We start from the raw sequence: 14,660 nt of genomic DNA, 5'->3' as shown, positions 1-14,660 counted from the left end.
CCCTGTCATGCTTGCTCTAAAAAGCCAAGTCAGATTCTATGAAGGGAAAGAACTGACTTTTCCTTCTAGTGAAGGTATTAAAAGAGAAGGATCAACTCTTTGCAAACAGAATGAGTCTGCAAGTCAGATTCTATGAAGGGAAAGAACTGACTTTTCCTTCTAGTGAAGGTATTAAAAGAGAAGGATCTCAACTCTTTGCAAACAGCATGAGTCTGGTGGTGCCTCAGACAGGGGACTGGGACCAGGTGACCTCTGGAGAGGCTGTTGTCCCTGCTTTTTTTGTGATTCTCTAGGCAAAGTTAAGTGGCGCTGCACTCTCAGAGGTTGCTGTATAAAAGAACGCCTGGTCTTTCAGGGCTTTTCACACCAAATATGTTCCGTTTACAAGGAGAAGAGATTTTGTTCAGCAGCCAGCCTCCCATATGCAACCTGGAGTCTGAGTACCCAGGTTTTTTCCTTTCTTTCTTGTGCATCCACAGCATCCGTAAGGATTTTGCCTGCCAAATCTCGGGGCTTTTCTTGACACCTGATCATCCCCTCTGCTTTGAGTGGGGTTAAGTGGCTGGCGTTCAGGAGTCTCTCTCACTTTCCATTTGCTGTCTTTGGTCTGCAGGCTAACAGGATTAAAAATCTTAAAAAATCTTGTTTCAAATAAGCAGATGTGACCCAGAAAACATACAAGAAATAGATCTTTCGAGTAGGAGAATGCCATTTTTACAGCCACTCTTTCAAGCAGAATTGCACTTTGAAGTTAGCATTGACTTCAGTTTCAGAGCTCTGCTTTAGAATGTGTTTGTATTTCCTTGTCTGTTATGAAACAGAGGCAGTTCACTCTGTGTACCTGTCCGCCTCAGTCAAGCAGTCAATAAGCACTTTGTTCTGCTTTTTTCTTTTGTTGGAAGCTGACATTTTGGCTTATAATGACTTTAGTGGCTTAACTACAGATGTCCATAAGTACTTGGCAGTGGTACTTGCCTGTCAAAATTCTTTGTCCCTGGGTATTCTGTTATCTATCATTTTCAAGTTATCTTTGATAGTTACAAAAGGTCTTTTCTTAGTTCTCTTGTAATGGTTATTCCCTTCTGGAGTTTTAGCTACAGTGCTTTGAGCGTTGCAGTTTCAAGTGCAAGCCCAGGATGGACTATCTGTCTTACAGACTTGGGTATTTAAAAGATTTCTTCCAGCAGGAAAGTGGGTGCTTTTCACAAGAAGCTCGTGTCCATCTGGTGAAAAGATTCACTCCGGATTTTTTTTTCACTAGCTGGTATTTTGTTCTTGTGTCTCACACACAAAAGTGCGAGTTGCAAATGCTGGCTTAACACGATGTGATCCAGCGAAGGAGGCTACCAGCAAATGCACAGAGGGTGGCACGTGCAGTGTAAGGGGACAGGGGGTGTCATCGCTAGGATCTTATGACAGTTTGGATGCGCTGTTCAGAACTAAGGTAAGGGGACAGGGGGTGTCATCGCTAGGACCTTATGACAGTTCAGATGCGCTGTTCAGAACTAAATGTTAAGACATCTTCATCTGTCCTGGACAGATCGCCTGCTCCTCTTTGTCTGATTGACAGTGAATTTGTAGAAAAACTCAGGTCAAGGACTTACCCTTCTGTATCTACCTCCTTCCCTCCTCGCATGTCCATACTGCAGCACAGTTGAATTTTTGGCCATTGATTCTCAAACACTGTGGACCAGCCAATTCCCATCCAAGTCACGGTCTTCCATTGCCGCCTCCCCAGCAGAGCTTTTTGGGAATTGGGAATACTGCAGTATGTTTTTCCATGGCTCTCCTCTGCTTTGAAGAAAGGCCTTCAAGTTGGCCAGAAAAGGTAGATCATCGTGGCTGTCCGTTCCACCGAGCTTACTGCTCTCCTGCTTTGGATCTTTACAGTGAACTGTGAGAAGGAAATCTCATTATCTCCTGTTAACCAAGAAATTATTCCCCAACACAGAGTCTTTTAAAAGGGTTTCTCTATGCTTGTGCTTGCAGTCAAGGCTGAAATATGTAGCCCTCCATAACCTGACCAGATGGCAGTCTGCAAGCATCTATTTCTTCTATTTTCATTGCCGAATACTCTGCACCTTATGCTACGAGGAGTTAGGTATAGAAATCACAAACAGTGAGAGATACTGTTAAGTATTGAAAACATGGGGGGAAACAAGCACCGACGTAATGTGCTCGTGAGAGCTATGTAATCTGCCTCTGCAGAGCTGATGAATTTGCAGGGGGTCCATGCCCTATAGCTAGAGCAGCTGGTGTGCTTGTATGAATCCCCGCAGAGAAATGTGGAACGCTTGTCCTTCGCACAGTCATCCAAACACGGAGGATACAGAGTAGGTCTGTTCTCTGGTGAGTTGAGAGGTCTTGGAAAAGTAAGGTTTGCAATGGGGTTTTTTTTTGTGCTAGCTTCTCAGAGAAGGCTGATTTATCTCGCAGCCAGCAGACACGTACGTGTGTGTGTGCGTCTCTCTGTGTGTGTCTGTGTTGAAAAGACCTTTTTGAGCAAATGCTAAAGCCGATGCAATGACAACCAATTTCAATCTCTTGACTAGGACGTTACTCACTGACCTACGGCTGTCTCTACTGTACTGTAGTCCTGGCTTTAGCATCTAGTAATTGCTTACTAACCCTTTGCAAACTATTTATAAATGTTTCATTAATATAAATGTAAGAAGGTGAACAATATGATTATACGAATCATTTTATAAGGTTGTACTACTGCAAAATGCTAGTGAAAAATGTTTCCCCTTAAAAGAAGCACTGCTATAGTGTAAATGAGTATTTTTGTTACTATTCTGGGTGTCAGTCAGAGGAAGAATACAGATTTTGCTGCCTACTTCACTATCAACCTCTTTGCTTCCCATCAAGGCTTTTGTGAAAAGATTTGCTCTTGAGCATTTGCTCAGCCGAGGCAGTATAGTGATGGAAGAGACAGGTGTTTGCATCTTCCATCACTAAATCATTTCAGGCATCCCATAGGAACTGAGTATTTCAGTATGGACAAGGCTCTCGTTTAGCTCTGTTCTGAAGCCAGGAGACAACTCGGCAAAAATCCTGTGGTTTTTCTGCCCTCCTTCCAAGTACTAGAGCAGCTCTACAGGAGCAGCCCCTGTGAAATTGGACTTGTTTTCCCTGATTGGTGCTACAGTACCGTGTGAGCACTGGGATGTTGTCCAGGGGTACATTGCCAGTCTGTTTGCACTGAGAATTTCCCAGCAGACAGTACAGGTGAAAGCCATTTACACAGCTACCAGACACAAACTGGGGCGGATCAGAAGACGCCAAGAAAACAAGCAGTACAGCTCCAGAGCGTGCGTCTTTTATCAAACCTATCAAGATCCAGTCCTTAAGCTGAGTCGTCTTAAATCAGACAGCCCTCATCTTGTTGATGTAAATGCCCACATTCCCTGCCTGATGGCTGAGGTTATATTTAGCTGTCTATATTAAATAGGCATGGCTGGCTTCTAGAAACAGTTTCTCATCTTGGGCCTGTAGTTTTATGGTCTGAGCAACTGCAGGCTGGAACATTTGTTGGTAATATTAATCATTTTTTACAGGTCTCACTGCAACTGTTAGTCAGATAATTAGATCGGTTGAACCTGCAAAACTGTGCATGTCAATTCAGGAGAATATTTTTAAAATTAGTTACTGTATGTTAATGTAATATACTCCATTATTTTGCTGTTTTGTTTTGTTTTAAGAGTCCTAACTTATTCTTGCAACATATCCTTGCATCAGCAAAATAATGTGTTGTATAAAAGAAATATGTTTCCGTGTGAATATAGTATACTGTTTACTCTAGAAGTCATATTTTATTAATACAGTGTTTTTATTAATATAACACTGTCACTTCTTGAATTTTAATATTAAAACCAAAGGTCCTCTGATTTATGTATTTACCATCTGGCTAAGTTATTTAAGTTGCTTTTCCTTATACATTTATATGTTGTCCACCTCTTGCTATTTCTTTATTTATTCCATATCAGTATCTAACCACATGCACTGCCATTTCTGAAGATCTAACACTCTCTCAATCACTATGGAGTCTGTGTCTCATTCAATAATCATATCATCTTAATAGCAGATACAGTATGAATGGAAACAATGGACAGCTTTGTTACGTTAGTAAATTCTCAGATCTGTTTACTGCCTAATAAAGAGAACAAGCAGAGAGCATAAAGTCAAATCTACTAAGAATTATAGAAACAAAAGAAAGCAAGAACATACTTTTTCTTTCCACTAGAAAGACTTTAGAGTGTGGTTTTCCTCCACAACAAGGGATTTTATTCACAAAGGCAGAATGAGGATAAAGTCTATTCCCTAAGACTTGCCAGCAGTGACAAGCTGAGCTCTTGCAGAGATGTGGTTCAAATCTTCTGTTGCATTAGGAAGCATTTATTCAGTATAGCCAGCTCAATTCCATTGCTTTGGGTTTTGCTATGTAAAACTTGCAGTAAGAAATAGAGTTCAAAATATGACCGAAGGAAGTTGCTTAGTTTTTAATGTGCGTTGAAAACCATAGTGTATAATTGGATAGTTTTCCAAGAGTCCAGATAACGCTGCCTGTGCAGTAACTCGTTTGATCCAGGGGAATGGGAGAGAGGAGCTGATGTGGCACTTCCTGGAGCGGTCGCTGAGAGCAGGAAAGGCTGAACGCTGAAGCTGTGTCTGTGCACAGCAATAGAAAAGCTTTCGGGAGCTTCAGCAGTGCAGGGGGAGCTGGAATCCTGCAGTCCTGATTCCATTTTCACTGAGCCCAAATAACGATCCGGTGATCATGTTACACCGCACATTGTTTCAGGAGAGTCCATCGCATTGAACTAATACACTAGCCCACTTTAAAAAGATCTCTATGTGCACAAGAGTTGCATATCTGAAATTATTTATTGAAGTCATGATACTTCATAAATTAACCCCATGGCCCATTTCCAGCCAAGAAACATTCACCATACCAGTCCTGCATTTATTAAGTGCAGTTCATTCAGAGAGCCCACATGTAGAGCTCGGCCCCATTTTCTCCATGCCCAGGAGTGCAAGGGAGGATCAGGGCATGAGTCTTCACTGAGGAAGAACCTTGGGGTTCACCATTCATTGCTCCAGATTAGCCCGTCTTTGTTATTTGTAGAATATAAGATAAACAGGTTTTAGAGTAAAATCCCAACTCCGTTGAATTTGATGGCAAGATAAACTCTTACAGACTTCTGCAGGGCTGGAATTTCAAACTCTCTGTTTATTTTTTGAGTCCCAATTCTCTAGTGGATCTCTTAGTTTAGCTCTTTCATCCAGCCCAACTGAGTATGTAAGAACTGAAGCTTGCTTCCTTACGAGAGAGATTTTTCTGAGGAAAGGCTGCTCTCTGCACTCTGAAAGGGTATCAGGACTTGAAGGTGGAGTTATTTTCTGTGGGTGTTTGAGTACTCTGTTAATTTGCTACTTTATGATTCTTCTTCTTTTCATTCTTTTTTTCTTTTTAAGTAACTTGCTTTTTATTGCAGACTGCAAGCGCAGTACACTTAAGCTTCCATACTCATGCTTCTCTCTGAAATGTTTTGCTTTAGTTTTTTAACTGTCGTCGTGCTGTGAACTTTGCAGATTTGTTTATGAGTGTCACGTGCTTCTGCTACATCTGCATTGTCACTGTTATGGTATTTTTTCTTTCTGTCTGTTTCTTCCACAGGAGTTTAACAAGTAATCTGCCCAATGTGAATCTACCAAATGTGAATCTCCCTAAAGTACCAAATCTACCAGTTAACATCCCGCTAGGCATCCCACAAATGCCTAGCTTTTCTGCACCGTCATGGATGGCTGCTATTTATGATTCTGAGTGTGTATTCAGTTCAAATTAGATCTCATTTAAATTTAAAGTAATCTTGGCATGGATATGTATTGTTTGTTTCTGTGCATTATATAAAACTTTAAAGAGTGATACAGTTAATTAGACGTTTTCTGAATGAGACACTCATGAATTTCTGGCATGTGTATTTCGAGGGTTTTTTGTATAAATCTTGAAAATTTGTCGTACTGCCACTGAGAGTTTGAGCAAGTATCTTGCTTTACAAAATAGCTGTCAATGATGGGACATGGTCTGAACGATACGAACCACAGAACTTTTAATGTGACATTCTGTGTCTCAGCAAAGAGTTTTGTCCAAAAGAGAAGACGAACCAATTTCAATGCCGGTGAACTGATTTCTGTGGACCAGATGTAGATCTAAAAGTGAATTTTATTTAATGCAAGCTCCACATTTCCCAAATAATAATTTTTGTCTTGGTTTTCATGAAACAGTTTAACAAAGAGGGGCACCCTACAAAAGTTTTTATTCAGACTGGGGGAGGTCCCAGAGAGCAATTAAAGCTCCATAGTCATCATTAAGGCCTGAATAATGCTGTGACCAACTAAAGAAATATATTTTCAACCTAAACTTTAGATTGCAGCCTGGAAAATCAGGCACGGTGTCAAAGCAGTCAATCTGTAGGAGCTTTGTGCTCTGTGCTCCCAGCTCCCTGTCCAGGGTGCATGAGTGGACCTCAGGGGGACATACCACAAATCCTGAGCACAGATTAGGCAAGTTCTCTTCTGATAGCAGATTTCCCTTAAAAGTCCCAGCCACCAAGCAGTGTGGAGGATGGTCCACAGTGGGCTCAACCCAAATGTGGCCATTTGAGGTAGCTCATCTCCCATGATGTCCTAGCATGGGAACTTGACAGTTCTCCTTCTAAATTCCTGGAGGGTTATTTAGGGGTGGCACGGGGTGGTCTCAGCCAGCACTGCATGGATGTGTTGCTTCATCCCTACCTTCTCACTTAAAAGACAGAACTGAAGAAACCCTCCAAACCTGCCCCTTTCACTGTTACTGAAACACCCTCGATTACATCTACACCTGGAGTCCACCAAAACGCCTCTGCTGTTAGCCTCGCGCAGGCTGTATGGCAGTGCAGTAACGAACCAAAGTAAAGCAACCACTGATGTTTGATTTTTTAATAGATTTTTAAAACTTTAAAAATATTGACACGGTCATTTATGCTTCAAAGCTATACAACTCATATTCATGCTAAGATAGTTATATTAAAGGCTAGCTTAGGCAGTTGTCTGTAAAGAGTACTTGAAAGTTTTAATCTTTCTCTGTGCATGCTTTGTGGTATTGCCCTTGAAAAGATAAGAATCATGTCATGGCAGAAAATTGGATAATCCCTCTGAAAATGCTTGAGCATCAATGGTATATTGCAAGCTTCCTGCGTGATTAGAGTAATTGTGGTGCTCACAAGCAAAATATTTAACAGTGCATCTTGGAAATGAATATACAGTATTGTTTACTTGCATGGAGCCCTAATCAAAAGTGAGAAAAAGACCAAGAATGATACATTTAAAATTTTGAAACCAAATGGATGTCATAATGTTGCTGTAGGAAATACCAATTATTGTATTTGTACGTATTTACTTATTTAAAACATAAATTCGTGCAGTTCCAAAACTGGGTGTTGGCCGTTAAAGCTTATTTATACCCAAGCACAGGTTTGAACCAGGAGAAACTGAAAACTGCCTAGATGAACACTTGAGACTGTTGTACAAACTGCTCCCCTGGTTAAAGGAAATGCCTGATTCTTTATCTTTTCATCTCCCTGGTTTCCTCTTACTCACCCTTCCCCTCCATCAAGGACATGTTACCTGTCACTTAGTGTCAGACACGTTTCTCCTGCAATGGAGATGATTCATTCTTTCTCTCGTTAACTCTGTTAGCGCAGGACCCCGCAGGACCCCTTTAGCATGTTGGGACTCTGGTTCTCACCTCGCAGTAGCCGTGTCTGCATTAGCTGCGGTCTCCTCTAGCATTAACTCAATGCAGCTGGCATCTGTCACAATAGAAACACCCTCCCTCAATCTGTTTCTATAGATGATGTCAGCACAAGTGGTAATGCATGGTGTGTTCAGTATCTTACAAATTACCGTGTTAGCATTAGTGGTATGCGAGGAGGGGGTTGAAACTCTTGAAGCTCTCTTGGTAATTGTTCTGAAAAAAATAAAAAAAAAGTGAGGGAGAAGGAGAGAGGGTGAGAAAAGGTTTATGGATGCATAAATTTCTCTGCACAAACAGAGCTCAATCCAGTCCTGTATTTTTATTCTGTAAGTGGAGGTTTGAGATATAATTATACTGTGAAGAGAGCCGGTGTAGCTACACACTGCAGGACCGAAGGCTTCCATCTGGGCAGGGGTGTGGGTACAAGAATATACGCTTGGGAGAGAAATTCAGAGTTTTATGACAGACCAAAGATGTTGCAAAATAAATTTTTTAAAAATGGAAATTTGTTGTCCTATAGATGCCTTTGCAAGAGGCAGATCTGTGAAAAGGTGCAGTGGTCAATCCTGCCAGAACTCCTGGATATGAGATGTCTAGTGCCCTTAGCTCAATTGACTGACCCCGATTTTTTTTCAGCTGTTCAAGAGATAAAGCGTGTCCTCGCCCACCACTTGTTAGCACTGTCCCTTACCTGGAAACGGGGGCCTCCCTGGGGGGGACAGGCCAAACTCAAGGTATAATTCAGAGGGGGGAGAATTGCATGAGACCCTAAATCTTAATAACTGCGTACAGTCTAGTATGGCAGTTATTATTGATTGAGGATTTTCTACCACAAATTCTGGCCTTAATTCTTAATAATCACATACATTGATGTGGTTATTAACTAAGGCTGATTTTTACCATACGCACATTCTTCCTGTTAGTATGTGTAACTCATAATGTTGTCTTACTCACCTGGTCTGGAAAGTTTTGTGGGTTATGACAGCAAGGTAGATTAGGCAACTGTATGGTAAAACTCAAAATCCTGATGGTGGAGATTGCCAGCGTTGTCCTGTGTATGAAACTACTGTCTGCCCCGCACTCGTTGCAGGAATGGTCTCCACATCAGGTTACCAAGAGCCTGATGCCACTTATGACTCTTGTTCTCATTTTGCCCTGCCAGCAATGGATCAGGCACCTCGGAAGATCTGTTCTGGAAACTTGATGCCCTACAGACCTTCATTCGGGATTTGCACTGGCCTGAGGAGGAGTTTGGAAAGCACTTAGAGCAACGCCTGAAGCTTATGGCGAGTGACATGATTGAGTCCTGTGTGAAAAGGTACGTGCCCGGGAGGGAGCTAGTCATGGGAGCTCGCAGGGTGCAATAGTTTGTTCTGTCTTATTATCAAAGAAGCTTCACTTCAACCACCATTTGTTAGTGACCCCAGCTCACCTCTGCCCAGCACAGGCATGGTGGAAAGACACCCCACTGCTGTGAATTGTGGACTTTCCCAAGCAAGCAATTCTCTGTTGAGACTCTGGAGAGTGCATATTCCCAATAAGGCAACAAATCACTCATTCTTTCAAGCTTTATGGGATGTTACTTATTTTTGGTGCCACATGTGAAGTCAAGTCTTTGTAAGTACAGTTTGGTGTTGGTGGGGTTGAGTGCTGAAGGCATAGCTAAGATCCCAGCACCCACCTAAAGAACACAGAAACATGAAAAAAACAGCAAAAAAGTGATCCCAGCAAGGGGATATTCTGTAGCTTGGCACACAGGCTTCACATCTGCTGTCAATTGAGAAAAGCTGTTGTGTCATCAGCCAAGTTATAGGATACTCACCTGCAGATCTTCCAAAACAGAAGGTTTCCTTAAAAAACTTTTAAACATACAGGCAGCTGTCATTTTGGAAAAAAAAAAAAAAAAAGTAAAAAAGTTAAGGTTAAATTTCCAACCTTTCCACAGTAATCTATGTCTATTTGGCTTCAGAGCTGTTGAGGCAGGAGAAAGAAATTAACTTTGCATTCCATTGTGCAGAAATTCATAGACAAAGAGTTGAATCAAAGGAAAAATGGGTGCCAAATACAGCTGGTAGATGCTAATATTAGCTGCAAAGTGTGATGTGGCTGTTCTGTACCACAATTGCCTGGCCCCTCTGCAAGTGCGAGCGTGGCATTTATTGTTCGTGCGTTCCTCCCAGTCTGGATGTGTAACGTCACCGTAGGAGAAGGCACGTTCGGTCTCTGAGATGTACGCAGGAGACTCACCCACTGGAAGGCAGACAGCTCAAGGCTTTCTCTGGAATAAAACCCAGTACATTTGAAGTGCAATGAGGTGGTCATGATGTCTTTGGCATTGAGCAATTCCCCCTTTATTGCAGCATCTTGGTCCTTTGGCTGTCACGAACACTGAGCTCCAGTTGTCAGACAGTCCTTAGGAGCGAAACCCGTGCTGGAGCCCTGCTCTCTGCTCTGCCCCAGCACCACCAGCAAAACACTTATCTTTTTTTTTTTTTTTTTTTTAAATCAGAACCAAGGTACCTTTGCTACACCTTCAGTACAGTTATAGCTGCAGTGAGCTGTAGAAATCAGACCAGGTTAGCTCAGCTGAGATAACTGGGAAAAATAAGCAAGTTTCCAGGTACATCTGAAGAAAGGCTTGTGTGCCTGCAAGCCGGGGGTTTTTTTCCCAACTGCTTCAACCTTTCTACAAATATGATGTCCCTCTGTAGAAACCTGGCCCAGCTTGTAGTGGTATGACTATATATAATGGTTCTGAGCATAAGTAGGAACATACTCATCTCTGCAAGGAGATGGAAAATCCCAGTCACTTTGGGTCCTTTCAGTAATTATCAAGATTCTAGTCCCCGAGTCCAGGCTAAATCTGGCACTGGTAATTAAATCAGTTCAAATGCCACTGGTGATGTAAACCAATATGCTGCCTTCCCTATTTATATCACCTGCAAACAGGGCCTGGCTAAGGTTTCTTTAGCAATTTCAGTTTGACACAACATTTTTCTTCGCGTCTGTCTCTGAACTGTTGAATACCATGGAGGAGCCACCCCGCCTTCCGTGCTTGGTTGTATTTTGGTGCTTTCAGGAAAGCAGCCCTTGCAAGGAGGGCTTGTTTCACTAATAAATCCAGGCAGGAGGACCTATGTACCAGCTCAGATCTCATCCCAAGAAGGAGAGTTTCACGTTTGTAAATAAGTTTCCATTTGCATAACCCTTGGGGGATCGTTCGACATCAGAGTTATTCCTGAGCTGCATCTGATATTATTTGTTATTTCTAAATTGAAGCTCTGATGTTAATTTGTTGGCAGATTCTGTCTGATGTGATAATTGTTCTGTGTTAGGTTAGATTAGGGAAGTACCTCAGGAATTTTCCGTGTGCTTCAGGGAAACTAACTTATGAGACAATGAGGAACTTTCAGCAAGCAACTAAAATCGTGTAGACCTAAAAATGCAATGATCTGGCAACGTCCTTTCAGTCAAGCGGTGAACGAGCTTCTGTTACTTGTAGTTGATATCATGGAGCAATAGGAGCTTCCTTTAACGCACCAGGTTTGCTGTTTGTCTGTGGTTCTGAATCAGCTAATGTAACCAAATTATAGGTGTACATTGACACTGCTGTTTGTAACAACATCACACTGTTTATCAAGCATGAGAAAGTCATAGTTTCCCTGAAACTGTTGCACACTTTATAAATAGGGTGTATTCTGGAAAGTGGGGTTTTTTTTAAACTGGAAAATCATTTTTTTGGTAAAAGCACGTTTGTAACAATTGCACTCTAACATTCCCAGCAGCATTTGGCTTTCTGGTTTGCTGAACTCTTCTCAGTATTGTTTCACGTTATTATTAGCTTCAGTATGTTAAAAAGCAACTGAAATGTCGTTTTCTCTTTTCCTGAACAGAACCAGGATTGCATTTGAAGTAAAGCTGCAGAAAACCAGCCGATCAACAGATTTCCGAGTCCCTCAATCAATATGCACCATGTTTAATGTCATGGTGGATGCCAAAGCTCAGTCAACAAAGCTTTGCAGTATGGAAATGGGCCAAGAGGTAAAAATGCAGGTTCTTCCCTTCCCAGCTTTTAAAAGGCAATGATACGAAATTTCCTATCTCCTGTTGTGATAGAGTCAGAGGCGTTATATCAGTTACGGATTTTGCCTTCCATATAGAGGGTGCAGATGAATGTGCAGGGGGTTGCTCTCAAGTAAATCTAATGGATATAAACATTCTGAATCCCTGTCACTTAGGAGTGACTTTTTGCAAGGACTGTGGTGTGCATAAGGTATTTCTTAAGCTTTCTTGATGCGTGATGACCGTATAAATCGAGTCATTAGCTGCTCCTTGGAGCCAGGTGTTGGCAACACACTTTCTGTATACGACTCTTTTCTGTAGACAAACATAAGGAAAACACAAGTGTCAAGTTGTTGCTGTGTTGCTTGTAAAGAAAAATAAAACAAAAAAACAAAACACCAAAGCAGATAACTTCCAAAAGTAGATTGAAATTCTGGCTGCTGTGACTTCCTCGAGTACTGGCTATAATCAGCAAGTTTGATGATCCTGGATTCCCAGGTTCTTAATGACTCAAGTTTTCAAACAACGAGCCAGTTTTAATTAATTGCTGATATATTTTTTTCTTCTGAAGCCATAGTTGCAGGTTGACGTTTCTGTGAATTGATCTGTGAATTAGAAAGACACAGTAGGTGGGACTAGGTTAAATGCATCATCATGATCATTTTGCCACAGTGGCTCCAAGCCAAATTAAATATTCCTATACCAGTCTAGAATAAATTCACAAATACTGTTTGGCTCTCCTATCCTGCTGCTTGTCAGCATTTCCTAGGTAAGACCTTTTGCTACAACTTTCCATGGCCAGATTTTGCAGTGAATCATTGCAGGTTGTGGGGTTTTTTCTTTAGTTGTTCACCTCACCCTGTTCCTCTGAGAGGACTTGCTCCAAAGGCCACTGGATGCAGCAGGGATCCTTGCCCTCCAGTCAGTGGTGTTTGGATCAGACCCAACTGTTCTTTTTATTTTTCTTATACGTTTCAGTTATAACATTTTATTTGTGACAGTCACCTTGCAAGAGAGGTTTCATACTGCTCGTCATCATGTTCTTCCTTCATCCTCTGGGTCAGCTGAGGCAGATCTTCAGTGGGTTTTTATTGTCCAAGCCTGGACATGAACTTCTCTACCATTTTCTGTTCTACATTCATCCCATTTATCTCCCCAGTTCCCTCAGCCTGCCGGGGCCACAGCATCTGCCCTGGCAGTGCCCTGTCAGCCAGGGAGGGTCATGATGCTCCCCACTGCCAACCAGGATCAAACCCTTGTGCATTGTACTAGCACAGTCCCTGGGGACAGGGACATCTTGGAGATCAAGCAGACTCCGATACCACGACAGAACAAGCTCATTGCATTCATTAAATTCTCAGGTTAGGTATTCAGGAGGCATGAGACTGACTGAGAGCATCAGCTCTGTCTGGGTGTAGTGTGCCCAGGCACTCGCTGCATCTTCCCATGCTGACTTGTGATGCTCTGTGCTTGCCACAGTTTCCTCCAAATTTTGAGCATCAAATATTGGTTGAGTCACCATCCCTGGAGGTGTTCAAGAAACGTGTAGATGTGGTGCTTAGGGACATGGTTTAGTGAGTTAGGTGGTGTTGGGTTGGACTTGATGATCCTTGAGGTCTTTTCCAACCTTAATGATTCTGTGGTTCTATTCTATGATCAGTCACATTGCACATTCAGTCTGAGTCAAATTGCAAGTGAGAGGGGCGCGGGCAGGAGTGCAGTTCTTTCTCTGCTCTTCTCGGCTGCAGTGGGGTGAGCTCTGCAGGTCTGCCTGACTCCGGTGTTTTTGACAGATAGCTGAACTAACAAACCTGTAAAGCAGATGTAAATTATTGGTGCATAAGTTACCATTTAGGGCTGCAGTATTTTATACACCCTCCCTTTTGCTTTTCTTCCTTCAGCGAGTATTCCTACTTCCCCCTCTATTCACTCATACCACTCCATATTTTGGCTACCTCCATCTCCTTGAAACTGTCTAAACCTGTGCGCTGAGATGGTCCTGCTGGTGGGGGGTAAAAGTTTAGATATAGATCTGTCGATGCTGCCTGCAAGGGCAGAACAAAATGCCACCCCACCTCTTCCAGTGGAAATGATGAGGCAGTCAGAGAGACAGCAGAGGGATGAGAACCCGACTTTTGAGCCTGTGTTTTCCCCTGTAATTTGGGGAACTGGGTCTGCACATCGAGTCCCTCTGTGCCCCCATCCCTGGTGCATGGCCACCCGCAACCCTGCTGGGGAGGGATGGGCAGGGGCAGGGACAGACGGTCCTCACTGGCGGGACCCTCCCCACTGCTGCAGCCGCTGTGTGGCTCCTCGAATAGGTGGTCCCTTGGCAGACAGGTCAAAAGCAGCAAAAAGGGCTCAAATTGCCCACTGCAGTGTTCACGCCGGGAGGTTTGCCCAGACCTAGCTGGAGAAGACATTTTACTTAGAAACAACCCCTGATTTTTCTGACGGTTTGAGCTGTACGTGAGCAGAGACTCTGGAGTTATCTGGACGTTATCGCCCATTATCTGACCTCGCCCCTGCGGTTTGCCTCCCACCCCGTTGGCCTCACCTTCAAGAACACCTTCAGCTACACTCACTTTAACAGATATTGAATGCATTTTGCGAGCATTACCCTGTGAAACAAACACCCATCATTTCGTTTCCATTTCCTTGTCTCTAAAGGCAGCTGTTAAAACATTTGGTAAACATACTTTACCATCTTAAATATTTATTTTTCCTCTGAATTTTTAATACATCTAAGGGGATAAATGTATGTATTAAATGTTTCTCAGTTGGTCTAGTATGTTTCTATTTA

The 14,660-nt window shown here is 42.5% G+C and overlaps 1 protein-coding gene across 1 annotated transcript in view; it reads left to right on the top strand.

Annotated features, from left to right (window-relative positions):
- The window catches only part of CADPS (Ca++-dependent secretion activator), a gene marked incomplete at its 5' end in the record, with an annotated part of 138,621 nt that overhangs the window by 89,918 nt on the left and 34,043 nt on the right, over positions 1-14,660 (top strand). The window contains 3 exons of the mRNA XM_010081827.1: positions 5,678-5,824; positions 8,958-9,113; positions 11,689-11,836. Of these exons, the coding sequence (XP_010080129.1) occupies positions 5,678-5,824; positions 8,958-9,113; positions 11,689-11,836 (451 nt within the window). The remainder of the gene's footprint in view (positions 1-5,677; positions 5,825-8,957; positions 9,114-11,688; positions 11,837-14,660) is intronic.

Source organism: Pterocles gutturalis, unplaced genomic scaffold (assembly GCF_000699245.1).
Source record: "Pterocles gutturalis isolate BGI_N339 unplaced genomic scaffold, ASM69924v1 scaffold79, whole genome shotgun sequence".
Lineage (NCBI taxonomy): Eukaryota > Metazoa > Chordata > Aves > Pterocliformes > Pteroclidae > Pterocles > Pterocles gutturalis.
Note: the sequence above shows the minus strand (reverse complement) of the source record. Positions and strands in the feature narration are given on the sequence as shown.